Source organism: Papio anubis, chromosome 13 (genome assembly GCF_008728515.1).
Source record: "Papio anubis isolate 15944 chromosome 13, Panubis1.0, whole genome shotgun sequence".
In the NCBI taxonomy this organism is placed as follows: Eukaryota; Metazoa; Chordata; class Mammalia; order Primates; family Cercopithecidae; genus Papio; species Papio anubis.
In genome coordinates, this window is record NC_044988.1 from 65,542,937 (window position 1) to 65,561,140 (window position 18,204).

Genomic DNA, 18,204 nt, shown 5'->3' on the forward strand with positions numbered 1-18,204 from the left:
TTTTTTTTTTGAGACTGAGTTCGGCTTGCAGCCCAGGCTGAGGTGCAGTGGCTTTATTCCTCAGCTCACTGCAAGCTCCCGGGCCTCCCGGGTTCACGCTTTACTCCTCCGCCTCAGCCTCCTAGTAGCTGGGACTACAGGCTCACCATCTCACTCGGCCATTTTTGTATTTTAGTAGAGACGGGTTTCACTGTGTTCGCCAGGATGAGTCTTATCTTCCTGGACTGCGATCTGCCCATCTCGGCCTCCCAAAGTGCTGGGATTACAGGCTTGAGCCACTGCGCCCGGCCCCATTTTTATGTTTTAAAAAGGAAAGGTGCAGGGATGGTGGCTCACACCTGAAATCCCAGCACTTTGGGAGGCTGAGGCGGGAAGATCACTTGAGCTCAGGAGTTTGAAACCAGTCTGGGCAACATAGGGAGACCCCATCCGTGGGGGGTGGGGGTGGGGGAATGTCAGGCCTGGTAGTATGTGCCTGTAATCCCAGCTACTCGGGAGCCTGAGGCAGGATGATTACTTGAGCTTGGGAAATCGAGGTTGCAGTGAGCTATGATTGCGTGGCCACACTCCAGCCTGGGTCACAGAGTGAGACCTTGTCTCAAAACAGTAACATAAGGAAAAAAGAAGCCTTGCTTTGGCACAGGTATGAAGCCAGAAGCGAGCATCTCAATTGTGCTTGTCTTATGCAGAAATATAAAGTGATGGCCAGGTTGGACTTCATCTCTCTCCTTTGGCATTACTGCTGTGATTATAAATGGCAGATGTTTCTCATGTTGGTTCACCTGTGTGGGGATTTGGGAGGATGGGGCTTGGGGGAAAGATCTCACCAGGCTGGGTCAAACCTAATGGATGAAGGTTTCCAAAGAGAAATGTGAAGTGGTGTTCCTAGGTCTGGAAAGGTCAGTGGAGCACGTGGTAAGGAAGGAGGATCTGGCTCAGCATGCCTGGGAAATGACACTTCAGGCTTTATCAGAAGGTAACTGGGTCACCAGTGTGATGGGGAGCTGCCACAGGCCAGTAGGATACAGCCTGTTGTAATGGGGTGGAGCCAAGTCAGAGGAAGTGGTGACCCAATTTCTCTGCCTGGCTGAGGCCACATAGAAGGCAGGGGTCAGCTCTGAAGGCCACACTTTGAAGAGAATGAATCAATCAGTGTTAAGTTCAGAAAGTCAATTGCTCTCGGTATCTTAAGAAGAAAGGATTTTAATGTACGGATAAGGTGCTGTAGAATCGTGAGAAGGGCCAGAAGACTGGGAATTGGAAGGTTGCCGTCGGGACTGCTGAATTCAAGAACACACTGCTGGGGCTGCCTTCGGGGACTCAGAAGCCACTTCTGCCCCATAACTGCTCCTGGAATTCATGAAGCTGAAGATTCACCACTGGGCTGCTGATTTCAGCTACCCATGCTTTCTTCTTTTTCTTTTTATGTTTTTGAAACAGAGTCTCGCTCTGGAGCCCAGGCTAGAGTGCAGTGGCACGATCTCACTCACTGCTACCTCTGCTCTCCGGGTCCCAGTTCAAGCAGTTCTCCTACCTCAACCTCCTGAGTAGCTAGGATTACAGGCATGTGCCACCATGCCCAGCTAATTTTTTTGTATTTTTAATAGAGATGGGGTTTCACCATGTTGGCCAGGCTGGTCTTGAACTCCTGACCTCGTGATCCACCCGCCTTGGCCTCCCAACATGCTGCGATTACAGGCCTGAGCCACCGCGCCCAGCCTACCTATGCTTTCAAAGGTCCTGTATTTCTACCACCTTGTCACCAGAGACAGCCAAAAGGTCAAGCAGCTGGCCTCCACCTTGCTTCCTTCTGGTGCGCATATGTAGGAGCCTGATTTGCATGTAGAATCCTAGCAGCAAGGGAGTCTTTGAAATAGGTTTCAGCTCGCCAGCCTCTAGTTACAGGAGGCATTCTGGAAGGACATGAATGGGTTATAACTGCCAACCAATTGTATGTGCCACTGAGGAGATGGAGAAGCTGTGTCCAGAGGGGTGCTATAAGGACCGGAGTGTGACACAGGAAGGCTTAGGTACGTGGCCTGGGCCCAGTCTCAGATCTCCAGGGTCCTGCTTCAAGTGGGAGCAGTTGAGATCTGTGATACTCAGCGCCTGGGAGGCCAGGTCAGTGAAGGAAGGGAGACAGAGCTCAGCTCCTCTGAGAGGAGAAGTTTACACAGCACCTGGGGCCCTCCATTTGGGAGTCACGGTGGAAAGGAGTCTTGGCTGAGTTTTGGGGCAGGTGCACCTTTTTTTCTTTGTGCTCTGGGATGCCCTCGGAGCCGTGCTCCTCTGCTTTGTCCCCAACCGCCTCTGGCCCTGGGTAGGAGGCACTTGGAGCATACTTTGTCTTCCTCCAGCAGAGGTGTGGGCAGGGAATCTACTTACCTCTTGTTTTTCTTTAAGCCGTTGTGAAAATCAAGTATGTGACTCTTCCTTGGAAAAAATAATCCCAGAAAAGGACTTCTAATACATCCTCAGGTTGTGATTAATTTTAAAATTCAGATGGGTTTGACACTTTGAGGCTGAATTTCTGGAAATGACTGGACAGAGCATGTGACTGGGACCCGCTGAACAACCTCTGACCTAGTGGAGAAGCAGGTGGTGTGACTGGTGGTATGGATAGGGAAAGACTCGGTGGGCAAATACTTGTCATGTTTGTCAACAGGTGTATCTTGCTAAATGTCGGGGACACATTCCCAGGGCTAAAAAGCAAATTTCTGTATATTAGGACATTGTGAATCCTTAGGAAAGGCTCAGAAGAGGGCTCTACCTAGCACAATACCTGACATAAAAGTGGTCAGTGTCTGCAGAATGAGTCAGACTTTCCTTGCAGGGTTATTAGGTAGAAAACACTTGCAGAATAATGGAATTGTACTAGGGTTTCTTCTGGCTGTAGAAGCCCATTTGTTTACTAATAGCTTCCCAGAAGATAACTTGATCTCACCAAGCTATTTGCCAGAATGTCTCCTGATGGCCTCCTCGAAGAAAGGGGGACTGTGAGCCAGATGCTGGTGCCCTGAAGATTTGTAATTTGTGGGATAGTCTTAACTTGCAGGGTTCGATTAACAGAATGAAGTCTGTTCCTTGGAGGGAAGTCTCTGCTTGCTGCCCTGACCTGTTGGACACTGTTAATTGGGATGGGGTCTAAGAAGGCATAGTTACCACATTTGCAGGAGACCCTAACCTGGAAATAGTGAATTACATAACATTCTTTCAAGTGTCTTCTCTTTTCAGAAAGTATTTTGGTACAGTTACACAGAGAAAACTTGCAAGAACTCTTGTATATCCTTTACCCAGATTCTCCAACTAGTAATACTTTGTCCCATTTACTATTTGCTTTAGATATTTTGAGATTTGTCTTTGAACTATTTGAGGAAAACATCCTACCCTTTTACCCATAAGTACCTTTCAGTGTATACATCCTGAGAATCAGGACTTTCTCTTCCATAACCACGGTCTACCAGATGCAGGGAATAAGACACTAATACAATACTATGACTTAGCCCACAGTTCATGTTCAAATTTCACCAATCACCATGCCTCTTTGGTCTTGCTCAATCTGAAACAGTTCAGATTTGTATTGGATTTTCTTGGCTTTGACATTTTGGAGAGTGAGGTGTTATTCTGTAGGTTGTCTGTCAGTTGACATTTGGGGCTTCCCTGTGATCGGATCAGGATTTCCATTTTTGGCAGGATAGCACAGAAGTGATGCTTCACCCAAGTGCATCACATTAGGGGCCCAGGATGTGGGGCTGTGCTTTCCTTGCTGCTGTTAACTTGTATTAGTTAAGGTGTTTTCCCCTTTGTGAAGTTACTGTTTTTCCTTTTAGTTCATAAGTAATTTGTGGAGGGATACTTTGAAACTAAGTATCCTGTTCCTCATCAAACTTTCACCTACTAGTTTCAGCCTCAATGGATGATTCTTGCTGAATGCATTCCCAAGATGGTTGCAAAATGGTGATTTTGTAAATTATCATTTCTTCTAATTATTGGCATGCTCTTATAAGGCAGAGCTTGTTTCTCGCCCTTAGAAGTTTTGTGTTCATTTGGTTATCGGCATAGACTCAAGAGTCTTGTGTTCTGTGTGGAGTCTGTTACTGTGATTCCTTGTGATGCCCGGATTGTACGTATTTGGCCAATCTTGAGTTCCTTCAGGAAACCTCCTGGATCCCATCATTTTAAGGGTGCTTCCTTTCTGACATAAGATATTCCAGGCCTACCTTGTACTTTCCCTGCTGCAGCCCTGGAGTCAGTCTTTTGTTTTGGTTTTGATTTTTAGAGACGGGGTCTTGCTCTGTCAGTCAGGCTGGAGAGCAGTGGTGCAGTCAGCTCACTGCACTCCTGCGCTCAAGCCATCCTCCTGCCTCAGCCTCCTGAGTAGCTAGGACTATAGGCATGTACCACCATGCCCAGCTTTGAATCAGTCTTTTATCCAAGGAGCTCTGGCCTTTTAGTGGAGAATAGCAGATGACATGAATGATGGGCCCAAAGCAGGAAGTGAAATGCAATCCTGACTGCCAGACAGATGGGATCTTCAGCTGCACTCAGGCAACAACTGGGCTCAGAGTAGAGGTGACAGCTCCGCGATGGGTAGCTCAGGCTGCACCAGGAGGCCATGCTAGCTTTGACTTCATTTTAAAAGCACACTAACCACAGCTGATAGGCTCAGGAGCTCCATGAAGGGCACCCTGCAGAGGTCTGGAGGGTAGTGAGAAGGTCCCAATGGGGCGAGCATGCCTGTGTCAGGAGGCTGATCAGGGTAGGAATAAGCCCAGCATGCCCCAGTGAGCTCACCATGAGGAAGCATTTGGAGAGAGCTTTCTCTGTGTTGTTGGAAGGGAGATTGAAGAAGGGGAGCCCAGGGGTGCTGTTGACAGTATAGGCTCATGTGCTGTTCCAAGGCCCAACTCTGGCTCTTGCCTGGTCTGGCCATACCACATCCACCATGTGCTGTACTTAGGACCGCCTTTGGACACCAGGGCAGTGGCCTCACCAAAACCAGGAGGCTTAGATGATGAAATCATACTGGTGTTTGCTGTGCTTATACATTCCCATCAGCAGACATCAGTGTTGGGGCCTGACTGACCAACAGGTAAGTCCAGGGAGGACACAGTATAAGCTGCTACTGTAGACCGAAAGCAAATGATTCCAAGGAAACACAGTACCTTAGAGAATTCTCTTTAGATCCATGAGTGCTGCCCATGGAGCTGGGCCATTCCTCCTAAGACGCAGGACAGGACTCCTCCATTTTGCCGCTTTGGGCTTTCCAAGACCTACCCAGGCCACTGGAATGAGTCTCGAGAAATGACCAGAGTGGTGAAGAGACACCCTGCAAACTGGCACATATGAGAGGAACCCAGGAGGGCAGCAGACCCCAGGGGGATGAGGGTGCTGCCTGCAAATATCTGAAGAGTTGTCACAGAACAGAGTGAAGAGATGTCCTTTGGGGGCCCCAGGAGGTAGAGATTCTAGGAATGAAGTTGGGTTTGTTTCCTCATTTGTCTGCTTGTCTGTGCACCCATCCATCCAACACTTAGTGAGCTTTGTGCTGGGCATAGAGAATCAACAGTGAACAAGATGGGCAAAATCCCTGCCCTAAACCAACAGACTGAAAATACAGAGGATTCTGTGCCATCTGCAGGTGGTGTGTGGCTGAGTGGGCACAGGAGCATGGAGAAGGAGCACTTAACTGATACTTGCAGAGACCGGGGAAGGTGTTCCACAGAAGTAGTGACTAAGGAGCTTCTGAAGGAGGGGTAGAATTTAGCCAGGGAGAGAGACTTTGGCTCAAGTAAACAGTTAGATGGGCTGGGTTTTCTTAGGTAGGTCTGACCTGTTGTGCAAAGCACTCTCACTCCCCGATTCTTCCCCAAATGCACAAGAGCCAAGGTGGGTGTTGTTCTTCCCACTTCTGCCTCCAAATGACCTGGAGGGAAATTGTGTCCCAGCTGTTCCCTTCCTTGCCACCTATGCCCCAGGTGATAGCCCTCCCCACACCTCTCCCCTACAAGCTCTTAACATCTGATAGGGAACTTGCCCCTACCAGGTCTCAGGAGCATCAGCACTCCCAGCCTCCAAAATGGGGACAATGACCTCGCCAAGTCAATGTTTAATATATTATTGACAGAACTTAAGATGATTGTAGGTGGCTCAGGAATGTAGCAAAGTACTCGTGTTCTGCCGGTTAGGCTAAGTTGCAGTGACAAATGACCCTCAAATGTCTGGTTTCAACAGAAGTTCATTTGCACATGTCTGTCAGCCAGCAGGCAGCTGGGGCCCTGCTCTGGCTTAGCTTCACCCCGGGACTCAGGCTGCCATGTCTGACACATGGCGGTCTAATGGCAGAGGGACACGCGATCGGGGCAAGTTCTGATGGCCCTTAAACTTCTGCCTGGAAGTGACCATTAACCACTTCTGCCCACATTCACTGGGCAAATCAGGTTACATGGCAACATGATAGGGCATGTTACTCTCCCTGAGGGGCAGCAAATATTAGTAACTACCAAAACAAGTGAATATTTTCATTTTAATAGTTTAATGTAATTTATATAAAAAGTCTTTTCAGTGTGTGAAAAAAAGACATGTTGTAGGATGGGATCCTGGAATGGAAAAAGGACATTAGGTAACAAACTAAAGAAATCTAAGGCCAGGCACAGTGGCTCATGCTTGTAATCCCAGCACTTTGGGGCATCAAGGCAGGCGGATCACTTGAGCCCAGGAATTTGAGACTGGGCTGGGCAACATGGCAAAACCCCATCTCTACAAAAAAATACAAAAATTAGCCAGGTGTGGTGGCGCATGCCTGTAGTCCCAGCTACTCAGGAGGCTGAGGTGGTAGGATCACCTGAGTGAGCCTGGGGAGGTCAAGGCTGCGGTGAACCATGATCACGCCACTGCACTCCAGCCTGGGCAACAGAGTGAGATCCCATTTCAAAAAGAAAGAAATCTGAATAAACTATGGACTTTAGTTAGTAATGTACCAGTACTAGTTTATGAATTTTTACAAATGTACACTGATAGCATAAGATGTTAATAACATGGAAAGCTGGGGGTGGCAAGGGTAGTATGGGAACTCTGTCGTAACCATCAATCTGCTCAATTTTTCTGCATATTTAAAAGTTCTAAAAATTAAGTAGATTTAAAGGAAAAAGTACTAACTTCTCAGGTGACATATGGATATAGCAAAAATTCTAAGATTCTAAGTGAAGTTGGAGAAGTGTGCTCCCGGGTCTGAGGTCCCTAAGCTGACGGTCCAGTGATCCACGGGGACAGCCTGTTTCTGTTGTCTTCACAGAGCCCACTGGGCAAGCAGGCAGGAGTGGAATTATAGCCCGATCGAGCCCCCCAGCTCTCTATCAGGAGCTGTCACAGGAACCAGCGGACCCAACAACATAGCCCCAGGACTCTCCTGTCTCCTCCAGAGGAAACAGTGCTGGACCTGGCCGTCTGGGAGCCCCAGGGTATGCCCAGACCAAGGAAAGGCTTCCCAAAGTGCCTCTTTTAAAATATAGAACTTTATTTTGGTTACTGAGGTTTTTGTTACTGTTGGTTCACAGAAAAGTCATTTCTTAGAAAATAGTAAAGGCAGCATTTTCTACAGCGACTCACATTGGGGCCACCAAACAAGTGCAAAGGAAGCGCCAGGGATAGAAGAGGCCAGCACTCTTGTGCCCAGTGTTCTCAGGGAGAACCCAGTGCTCCTGGCTCCCTCTCCCCTCTCCCATCCCACCCAACAGAGCAGCACCTAGGGCCAATAGAACCAGCCATGCAGCCATGTGCACGACAGTGACCCCAGCAGGCTGGTGAAGGCCCCATAGGAAAGGCCGAGTGGGAGGGGATTGTTCAGGCTGAGCTGGCCCTGCATCCAGCCCCCTTCCTCAAGCAGTGGGGTCTGAGCTCGCCTGGCTTTGGGACTTGGACATATTCACAGTACGGTTCAGTAAAGTCCTCTGGGAGCTGGCCTTCCTCTCCTCACTCAGGCCACTCATCCCACCCCAGCCCCAGGCTGAGATCTGGGGACACGGAGTCAGATGTGGCCCTACCTAAGGGAGCACACAGGTGAGTGGGGGGTCAGGCTATGGACCCAGATAGCTCAAGGACAAGGCAGAAAGTGCTCAGTACCCTGAGAGGGAGCAGAGAAGGCTACTGAGGCCGAGAGGGGGAAAGAGGGCGAGGAAAGCTATGTGGAGGTGGCAGTGTCTTGGCTAAACCTTGAGGAAAGGAGGACACGGAGATGGGGGAGAAGGGCATGCCAGGAGGAGGAAAAAGCATGAGCCAAGGCACAGAGTCGGGAGGCTCGGGAGGGTCAGTAAAGGCCAGTGCTCATCCATGAGAACACAGATGCAAACGAGAGGCCCAGGTTCCCCCATCTGGACAGCCTGGTGCCAAGAAGGGTGGCTGGTGTGGGCGCGCTGACGTGGGGTTTGAAACCTCCTGCATTTGGGAGCCTTTGGCGATGGAGTAGAGCCTTGTGCATCCCTGTCCACCCAGCCGAGCACCTGCCTGCACGCTGGAGCCCCACCTGTTTGTGTGTCCCTTTCTCATCCCTGGGCAGCCTTTCCGTGCGGCCTCCTGTTGCTCCCACGTCCTCCCTCCCTCCCAGGTCCATGTCCAAGTCCTCAAGTCAACCAAACTCAACTCCTCCAGCCTCCAGAGACAACTGGGAGGGTGTGGTAGGGTCGTTGGAGAGATTGAGAGGGACACAGGTCCAGCAAAGGGGAAAATTCTGGGGCAGTTGTCTCTCTCCACCTCACTAGAATCACTTCCCACCATCAGAAGTAAATCTGTTCTTTCCTGAGAAGAGTCTGGGTTTGGTGTGTGTAAAACACGGTTCCTTAGAACTCAAAGAAAATCCTGACCAAAAGCTTCAGCATTTGAGCTTCCCCAGCTCTTCACAATCTTTACAGACGTTGAGTGACTGGAAACCCACCAACTTCTATCCCTTCTTGAAAACCATTTCCCACTTCCTTCTTGTTACGGGATGTGGAGCTGAAGTGTTCTGGAGGATCTGTGTTTTGAAGGCCTGGGACCCATTTGTTGGTGGGGGGGAGGGGAGGGGCGGAGTCTTCTCAGGCACTATTTCCACCTTAGCTCCTCTGAGCACCCATCCAGGCTTGGCCCTAAAGCAGGTCTGGGTCCTCACAGGATGGTGCAGAAGACACTGCGGTTGCTGTGGTAACCACCTTCCACCCGGGCTGTGATCCTTGTTGCCATGGCCGTCACCTTCTGCCCATTGTGGGCTGCCGAGGGGCGTCTCAGAGAGGTTTCGAGGTGGGGCCGTGCTGGCGGGTTCACCAGGCACCACGTATCAGACCTGGAGGTGCAAAACAAAAGTCAGTGAACTTCTGAGGGGTCTGCAGTGCTGGCTGAATGCCCTGCACAATCTTAACTTTGGTTCCAGATTGGTGGATCCAGGTGTTTAAATCTGGATGTAGGTTTTATCTTCCAGTTTAGTGTTAGCCCCAAGAGGTGGGAGGATAAGAAACTAAGGGGCAAAAGCCCTGCATTCCACGTCCGGCTCTGCCTTCAACTCTGCATGTAGCCTTGGACAAGGTCCCCCCTACAGGCCTAAATTTTCCCACTTTTTTTTGAGACACAGTCTCACTCTGTTGCCCAGGCCGGGGTGCAGTGGCACAATCATGGCTCACTGTAGCCTCAACCTCCTGGGCTCAAGTGATCCTCCCACCTCAGCCTCCCAAAGTGCTGGGATTATAGGCTTGAGCCACTGCACCCAGCCGATTTCCCCTCTTTAAATAAGAATCTGGATAAGATCATAGGGTGGGTGTTGTGAGATAGGGTCTCATTATGTTGCCCAAGCTGGTCTTAAACTCCTGGGCTCAAGTGATCCTCTTGCCTCAGCCTCCCAAGTAGCTGGGATTACAAGTGTGTGCAACAGTGCCCAACTTTTCCTCTTTCATTTCTTTTCAGCTGTATGACCACAAATGTTTATAGAAGCTTTATTCATAATCACCAAAAACTGGAAACTACCTAAATACCCTTCAGCTGATGAGTGAATAAACTGTGCAGTACACCCATACAGGGGAAGACTACTCAGCAATCGAAAGGAATGAATGCCTTACATGCAACACCATGAGTGAATCTCCAGCATGTTAGGCTAAGTGAAAGAAGCCAGACTCAAAAGACTACATACTGCAGGATTTCTGGGTTTTATTTTTATTTTTTTTTTGAGACGGAGTCTCGCTCTGTTACCCAGGCTGGAGTGTAGTGGTGTGATCTGGGCTCATTGCAACCTCTTCCTCCCAGGTTCAAGTGATCCTCCTGGCTCAGCCTCCCAAGTAGCTGGGACCACCGTTGCGTGCCATCACGCCCAGCTAATTTTTGTATTTTTAGTAGAGACGGGGTTTCACCATGTTGGCCACGCTGGTCTCGAAATAACCGACCTCAGGTGATCCACCCGCCTCGGCCTCCCAAAGTGCTGGGATTACAGGCGTGAGCCACTGCACCCGGCCACAATTTCTTTTATATGACATCTGGGAAAATGTAAATCTACGGAGGATAGAATTTAGTGGGTTTCCAGTCACCCAAACTCTTGTAGAGAGTATGGAGGGCTGGGAAAAATAAAATGATAGTGAAGCTGTGGTCACAGTTTCTAATGCCTGAGTTACAAGGAACCAACTTTACACGCTAAATCTCCATTTGCTTAAGGCAACACGTTGTCTCATATGTATTTTTATGATAATGATGTTACAGTGAAAGGATTAGAAAGTTGTGGACGGAATCAGAGGTTGGTTACTAGCATGTGAGTAAAAAGGCCTAAGCATGTTGGGAGGACTGTGTATATTTGAGTTTGGCAGCAGGGGATCAGTACTGAAAAGGAGATGAAATGAGAGGCTGGAAAAGACAATTAGGACCTCAGGGTACACAGTGCACAGTACCAGCGCTGCCTCTGGCAAAGTCCGGGCTGTACCCTGTACCCTGGGGTCTCCAAAGGGGAGGAGGAGGTGGATCCCAGGGAGTCCACAATATAATCTGCTGGGATGTGGGAAGAAAATACTAGAATTTTGATTTTTTTTTAACTTTATACTTTAACATTTTCTATTTTGGAGACAGTTTATAATGTAAATAATATACTGCTAGAATAAACACATAGAAGTTATAAATAGGTATACCAGTGAGGCACGGTGGCTCACACCTGTAATCTCAGTACTTTGGGAGGCCAAGGCAGGTGGATTACCTGAGGTCAGGAGTTCGAGACCAGCTTGACCAACATGGTGAAACCCCATCTCTACTAAAAACACAAAAATCAGCCAGGAGTCATGGTGGGCGCCTGTAATCCCAGCTGCTCAGGAGGCTGAGGCAGGAGGATTGCTTGAACCTGGGAGGAAGAGGTTGCAGTCAGCCGAGATTGCACCACTGCACTACAGCCTGGGCAACACAGCGAGACTTGGTCTCTAAATAAATAAATAGGTATACCTACATCAGGGGGTTTCTTCAAAGAATATTTTTTCCTGAGTGTGTGTGTAATACAAAAAGTATGGAGATCATTACTACAGAACATGAAGATCCATGAGAGGTTTTTAACCATGGATACGATGTGACCAGAGCTCTCACTTAGAAAGATTAAGCTGGCGGGATACATGGGACAACTTCCAGAGTGGAGCAGGGGGTAGCCATGAGCAGGGAGACTGGCAGGAGGCTGCTGCGGGGGGATAGGTGACATTGGCAGTGCAGGAGTGATACCAACTACAGCAAATATCAATGTGATTTTACAACCAGAATGGGAAAGCAAAAGCACGGACCAATCAGAACACAGCCCGTGCAGAGGCAGCTGGAACAGCTGTGCACTGCAGTAATATAGGCGGTACAGGTTAGGGCAAGCGGTGCTGAGACCTGAAGTAGGGTGGCAGCAGTTGGGGAAGAGGAGGTGCCGGAAAAGGGAACATTTTAGAAGCAGAATCAACAAGACCTGGTGAGTGACTGGACATCTTCAGATTAGGGAGAAAAAGGGAGCAGAAGTTTTGTTGTGAGAACACTGGATGGTGATGTCGCTGAAATGGGGAACGTGAAAGGACAGAGAGGTCTGGGGAAGATGGGTGGCAGCAATTGTGATACACTGAGGCAGAGCGACTAAAGGACAGCAGCAGCAGCAACTAACATTTTTACAACCCCTCAGAGATTCAGACAGGTCGCATGATCTTATTAAATGGATTTTACTAAGGTTCAGAGATGTGAAGTAAGTTGCCCAAGGTCACACAGGCAGTAACCTGCAGAGCTGAGATTTGAAACCATGTACCCCTGACTCTTAAAAAGCTTGTTCCCTCCCGGCGAATCCTCAGCCCCGGCCTGACACAGAGCCAGGCACAGGCCTTTTTCTGACTGGAGTCGACAGCTGGCAGTGTTGCAGGGAGCCCGGGCAACCATAATCCCCGGGTGTGGGCCTGGCTGCTTCGGGGAGCTTACTGTGGCTCTAGAGGACTGGTTCAGGCAACCCCAGGCACTCACTTTTTCTTGAAGACCAGGAACTTGTTGTTTTGCATGACACATTCTCGGTTGTTTGAGATCTGCTGAAAGATGGTCTTATTTGTTTTGCCCTGGAAGATGATGTTTTCCTGCACCAGGGCCTTGGCACGGCCCCGCACTGCAATGCCATAGGCCCGGAATGAGTGGATCCGGTTCTTTATTACCTGGGAGAGGCAGCCAAAGATTGTCACACCTCAGGGACTCATAGACTGAGCAGGCAAGTGAATGATCAGTTCTAAAACCGAGGGGCAGGAACATGCTAGGCAGGTCAATGAAGAGCCTATGAGCTCAAAGAAGGGCACCAAGAACAGTCTGGGGGAGCCAGGGAAGGCTTCCTGGAAGAGGTGATAGTTAAGTTGTAGGCATTTATGAGATGCAGAACAGGGAGAGCTGTTGCAGAAGGAGAAACAATATGCAAAGGCCTGCAGAGAGGGGACGTAGTGTCAGAAGTCAGGGCCACTGACAACCCAGCTGAGACAAAAGTGTGTCCCTCTCTCCCTTCCTCTGCTCCCGCGGTACTCAGAGGCAAAGCCCCAGAATTCTTCACTCCCTGCCTAAAGTCACTAACCTATGAAGCTGCAGAACTGTAAAAAGGCTTTAGGCAACCCAGCAATCCCACTACTGGATGTCTACCTAAAGGAAAAAAAAAGTCATTATATGAAAAAGTCATATGCACATGCACGTTGATAGCAGGACAATTTACAATTGCAAAAATATGCATTCAACCTAACTGCCCATCAGCCAAAGAGTGGATAAAGAAATGTGATACAGGCTGGGTACAGCAGCTCGTGCCTGTAATCCCAGCACTTTGGGAGGCCAAGGCAGGTGGATCACCTGAGGTCAGGAGTTTGAGACCAGCTTGACCAACGTGGTGAAACCCTGTCTCTACTAAAAATACAAAATTAGCTGGGCATGGCGGCACATGACTGTAATCCCAGCTACTTGAGAGGCTGAGGCAGGAGAATGGCTTGAACCCAGGAGGTGGAGGTTGCAGTGAGCCGAGATCATGCCATTGCACTCCAGCCTGGGCAAGAAGAGTGAAACGCCATCTCCAAAAAAAAAAAAAAAAGAAATGTGGTATATATATGTATATATATATACACACACACACCACAGAATACTACTCAGCCATAAAACAGAATGAAATAACAACCTTTGCAGCAACTTGGATGGACTTGGAGGCCTTTATTCTAAGAGAAGTAACTCAGGAATGGAAAACCAAATATCCTATGTCCTTACTTGCTTACTACTTATAAGTGGGAGCTACACTATGAGGATGAAAAGGCATAAGAAAGATATAATGGACTTTGGTGACTCGGGGGGAAGGGTGGGAGCAGGGTGAGGGATAAAAGACTATATATGGGGTACAGTGTACACTGCTTGAGTGACAGGGGCACCAAAATCTCAGAATTCACTACTAAAGAACTTACCCATATAACCAAAAACCACCTGTACCCCCAAAACTGTTAAACTAAAAATAAAAATAGAGCCTTTGGGATCATAATTCCACAAGGGCAGGGACAAGGTCTGTTTGGCTCCACAGTGAAACAGGGCTCTGCATAGAAAGGTGCTCAGAGCTCAGTCTGGCGGGGAGACAAATAGGTAAAGGAAGAGATACCAAGCACTGTGGAGAGTGCTCTGTGAGGACCGAGCATAGTGGAGAGTGCTGTGAGGACCGAGCACGGCGGAGAGTGCTGTCAGGACTGAGCACAGTGGAGAGTGCTGTGAGGACCCAGCACGGCAGAGAGTGCTGTGAGGACCGAGCACGGTGGAGAGTGATATGTGAGGTAGGGGTGGGCAAAAGCACCAGACAAGGGGTACCTCAAACAGCCTCGGGTGGTAGGTGGGGGCTTAGGTACTCTTCCTGAACAGACACAGCTAAGCTGCAGGACTGTAGTGCAAGGGGGGCAGGGGATATGTGGGGTATATAGGGAAGAGTGTGTGCAAAGTCTCCAAGGCAGGATCTCTCTCCTCATTAAGCATCTACTGTACACCAGGCACTGTGCAAGATTCTGTTAAGGAAAGAGAGCTGAAATAGTCTGACCTTGACCTGGAGACCATGAAGATACCTCAGGAGGCTCCCAACGCCATGACAAGGTGACACCCCATCCCTGGCTTCCTGCTGGTGAGCCCTTGTTCATCCTTCAGGACTCGGTTTCTCTGTCCCCTCCTGTGGGAAGTCCCACCCACATTTCCCAGGCTGAGTCCTGGGAGGAGGGATACTGTCCCTTGTAGTGCTGAGTGATTACGGTTCTGTTCTCAGCAGAGGCCACGAGGACTGTCCCAGGGTTGTGCCCTGTGTGGGCACCACATGTCACACACACGCACACATACTCACTTTAGTGTCGGACCTAGGCAGCAGCTGCAGCCCGCTGCCCCGATTGCCAATGATATCGTTTTCAATGACGATGGTGCTGTCGCCCTTGGTGATAATGCCATGGCCTCTGTTGTCATAGATACCATTGCCCCGGAGCTCCACTTTGCACTGGGCCTCAACCTTGACCCCACTTTGCCGGTTGCAGGAGATGCTGTTGTTGGCCACTCGGGTGGGTTGGCTGCTCTGGGCCACAGTAATGCCTCTGTCCCCATTCGCGTGGATCACATTGGTGATGACATGCAGTGCCTCGCTGCTCTGGACATAGAGTCCTGAGGCTATGGGTGGAGGGGTTGGAAAGCACAGGGGGGGTCCCAGGGTCAGCCCTGACACCAGCAGTCAGGAAAAGCCTTCCCTGAATTGTGCACTCCAGGAGAACAGAGTGGAGAAGAGGCAGCAACACTCAGAACCACCCCTTGAGTTTGCATCTTCCAAGCTGATGAAACAGGAGGAAATCCAGGTGCATCAACAAAACTCTGGTTCTTCTGCATGAAGTCCTTATTCAGTGTAGCCGGGGAAACATGATGTGAGAAGGCTCCTCTGGCCTGAGCTCCCACCATGTGCTTGAATGCCTCCAGCACCACCGCCATCCTACTGCCACTTCCACCTCCCTGATGGGGTGCCCACTCCCCCTCTGGACAGGCAGATCTACTCGTTAGAAGGTTTTGCTTTGCTCTCCTTCCTACACTAAGCTGGAATCTGCCTCCCTACTGTTTGGGGAAATTTTCTTCTTAATGAAAATTCTGTAATTTTGGAGTAGAAAACTTACTAAGCGAAGAAATATGTGTCAAAAATGTGTTAGAAATTTGGGAAAGGGAAACTGATGCTTGGGGTTGTGTGTACTCAGAGACACTAGGTACATTAAGAGAAAAGCCCCAAGTCAGCAGGATTAGAGCCCCATGGCTTGCCAGGAAAAGACAGCAGGGCAGCCAGACCTGGGGACGAGGAGGGGAGGGCTCTGCGGTAGGTCCCTCTGCCCACCACTGCCCCAGCCCCTGTTGGGGCAGTGCTGGGGGAGGTCGTGTGCAGGATGACTGGGGTCCTGCAGCAGTGTGGAGCCACGAGCCTGCAAGCTCAAATCTCTTCGTGGCACCAGCCTTGTTGCTTCTCCTGGCTTGGTTGAGAACAACAAAAATAAGTATTTGTGAATGTAGGTGGCTTTGCCTGTCGTACCGGACAGACAGCATGGCCACATGGAGGAAACTGACCTGGGAGGGGACAGAACTCATTTTCCGAATAATTGGGTTAGGGCTGCTGGTTATCCATCTCCCTGTCCTCTACCACTACCACAGGCAAGTGCTTACCAGGCCCAGGAATCTTGTTTTGTTTTGTTATTTTTGTGACAGGGTCTTGCTTTATTGCCCAGGCAGTAGTGCAGTGGCACCATCATAGCTCACTGCAACTTCAAACTCTGAGTCCTGAGCTCAAGCATCCTCCCACCTCAGCCTCCCTAGTAGCTGGAACTACAGGTATGTACCACCACGCCCAGCTAATTTGAAAAAAAATTTTTCATCTCAGTAGAGATGGGGATCTCTGTGTTGCCTAGGCTGGTCTTGAACTCCTGAACTCAAGCGATCCTCTTGCCTTGGCCTCTCAAAGTGTTAGGGTTACAGGTGTGAGCTCTGCACCTGGCCCAGGAATCTGTTCTTAATAAGCCTTCCTCCAGTTCCCGACCCACCCATCCATCCTACCCTCCAACCCCCACCCCACAGTGATTTTGATAATCAGCTAGCTTTGGGAGCCCTGGAGTTAGATGAACTACACAGTAATTTTTTTTAATTCAAGAAATATCAAACATCTTCTAACATCTTTTTTTTTTTTTTTTCTTTAAAGACAGGATCTCACTCCTGTTGCCAGGCTAGAGTGCAGTGGTGCAGTCATACCTCACTGCAGCCTTGAGCTCCTGGGCTCAAGTGATCCTCCTGCCTCCTGAGTAGCTGGGACCACAGGCACATGCCACCAGATCCAGCTAATTTTTCTTTTTCTTCTTCTTCTTCTTCTTCTTTTTTTTTTTTTTAAAGAAACCAGGTCTTGTTATGTTGCCCAGGCGGGTCTTCAACACCTGGCCTCAAGCAATCCCCTCGTCTTGGCCTCCCAAAGTCCTGGGATTACAGGCGTGATCCCTGGCACCTGGCCTCCATTTTTCATCAGGTTTAGGATAACATAGATTTAAAACATTTTTATTTTCTGCCTAGGAAAGAAAACTCATTGCCGATTCAACCATGATATGCATCTCAGGAGAGGTGTTAAATTGTGAGAAATGTATCCTAGCATTGATTAAAAGTGTATGTGCCAGAGGTGGGATTTGGTACTGCAGGGACAGGGGCACTGAGCTGGGTGGACTTCAGTTCTTTGTCTCAAGTTCATGGCCTATCAGTGTTGATGGAACAGCCACAGAAATAAATACAGCCATAAGGCCCCATAACAAATGCCACTGGGGCTGGGGAGGGCCTGGTTCAAAGGAGGAAGGAATGAAGGGATACATTCACAGCAGGTTTTGAAGTTCACGTTAGTTTGGGACATGCGGATGGGAGAAACGGCATGAGTGAGCTCAGCAGGTTAGGAGGCAGGAAAGAATGGATTCAAGTTTAGTGAATAAATGCAGGGGGATTGGGGATCAGGCTGGAAGTGGCTGATGAGGCCTGAGGGCAAGTTGGGATCAGTCTGCAGAAGGCCCTGCCTGGCGGCTGCACCGTCTAAAAATTAAGGAGTGCCTCTGCTCAGCCACCCCACTGTCTGGGAAGTGAGGAGCGCCTCTGCTCAGCCACCCCACTGTCTGTGAAGTGAGGAGCGCCTCTGCCTGGCCCCCACACTGTCTGGGAAGTGAGGAGCACCTCTCCCTGGCCCCCACACTGTCTGTGAAGTGAGGAGCGCCTCTGCCTGGCCACCACACTGTCTGGGAAGTGAGGAGCGCCTCTGCCTGGCCCCCACACTGTCTGGGAAGTGAGGAGCGTCTATGCCTGGCCCCCACACTGTCTGGGAAGTGAGGAGCGCCTCTCCCTGGCCCCCACACTGTCTGGGAAGTGAGGAGCGCCTCTGCCTGGCCACCCCACTGTCTGGGAAGTGAGGAGCGCCTCTGCCTGGCCCCCACACTCTCTGTGAAGTGAGGAGCGCCTCTGCCTGGTCCCCGCACTGTCTGGGAAGTGAGGAGCGCCTCTGCCTGGCCCCCCCACTGTCTGGGAAGTGAGGAGTGCCTCTGCCTGGCCACTGTGCAACCCTCCAAGTGTGAAGTGGCGACCTTGTGTGTGATCTTTCTGCCCCCCCAAGTTTGCATTTTTGACATTAAAGTTTACTTTTAAATTAACATTAAATTAAAAGTTTTAAATTAAAATTAAATTAAGAGTTTTAAA

The 18,204-nt window shown here is 49.6% G+C and overlaps 1 protein-coding gene across 3 annotated transcripts in view; it reads right to left on the minus strand.

The window, feature by feature from the left end:
- Positions 1-7,492: 7,492 nt before the first annotated feature.
- The window catches only part of FBXO10 (F-box protein 10), a 68,877-nt gene continuing 58,165 nt past the window's right edge, over positions 7,493-18,204 (minus strand). For 2 of the 3 annotated variants that reach the window (XM_009188481.4, XM_009188482.4), the window contains exons 9-11: positions 14,819-15,132; positions 12,463-12,644; positions 7,493-9,313 (exon numbers count right to left, since the gene is read on the minus strand). In XM_009188481.4, the coding sequence (XP_009186745.3) occupies positions 9,139-9,313; positions 12,463-12,644; positions 14,819-15,132 (671 nt within the window). In that variant the 3' untranslated portion in view covers positions 7,493-9,138. The remainder of the gene's footprint in view (positions 9,314-12,462; positions 12,645-14,818; positions 15,133-18,204) is intronic. The other variant, XR_002517516.2, reaches the window with a different exon arrangement.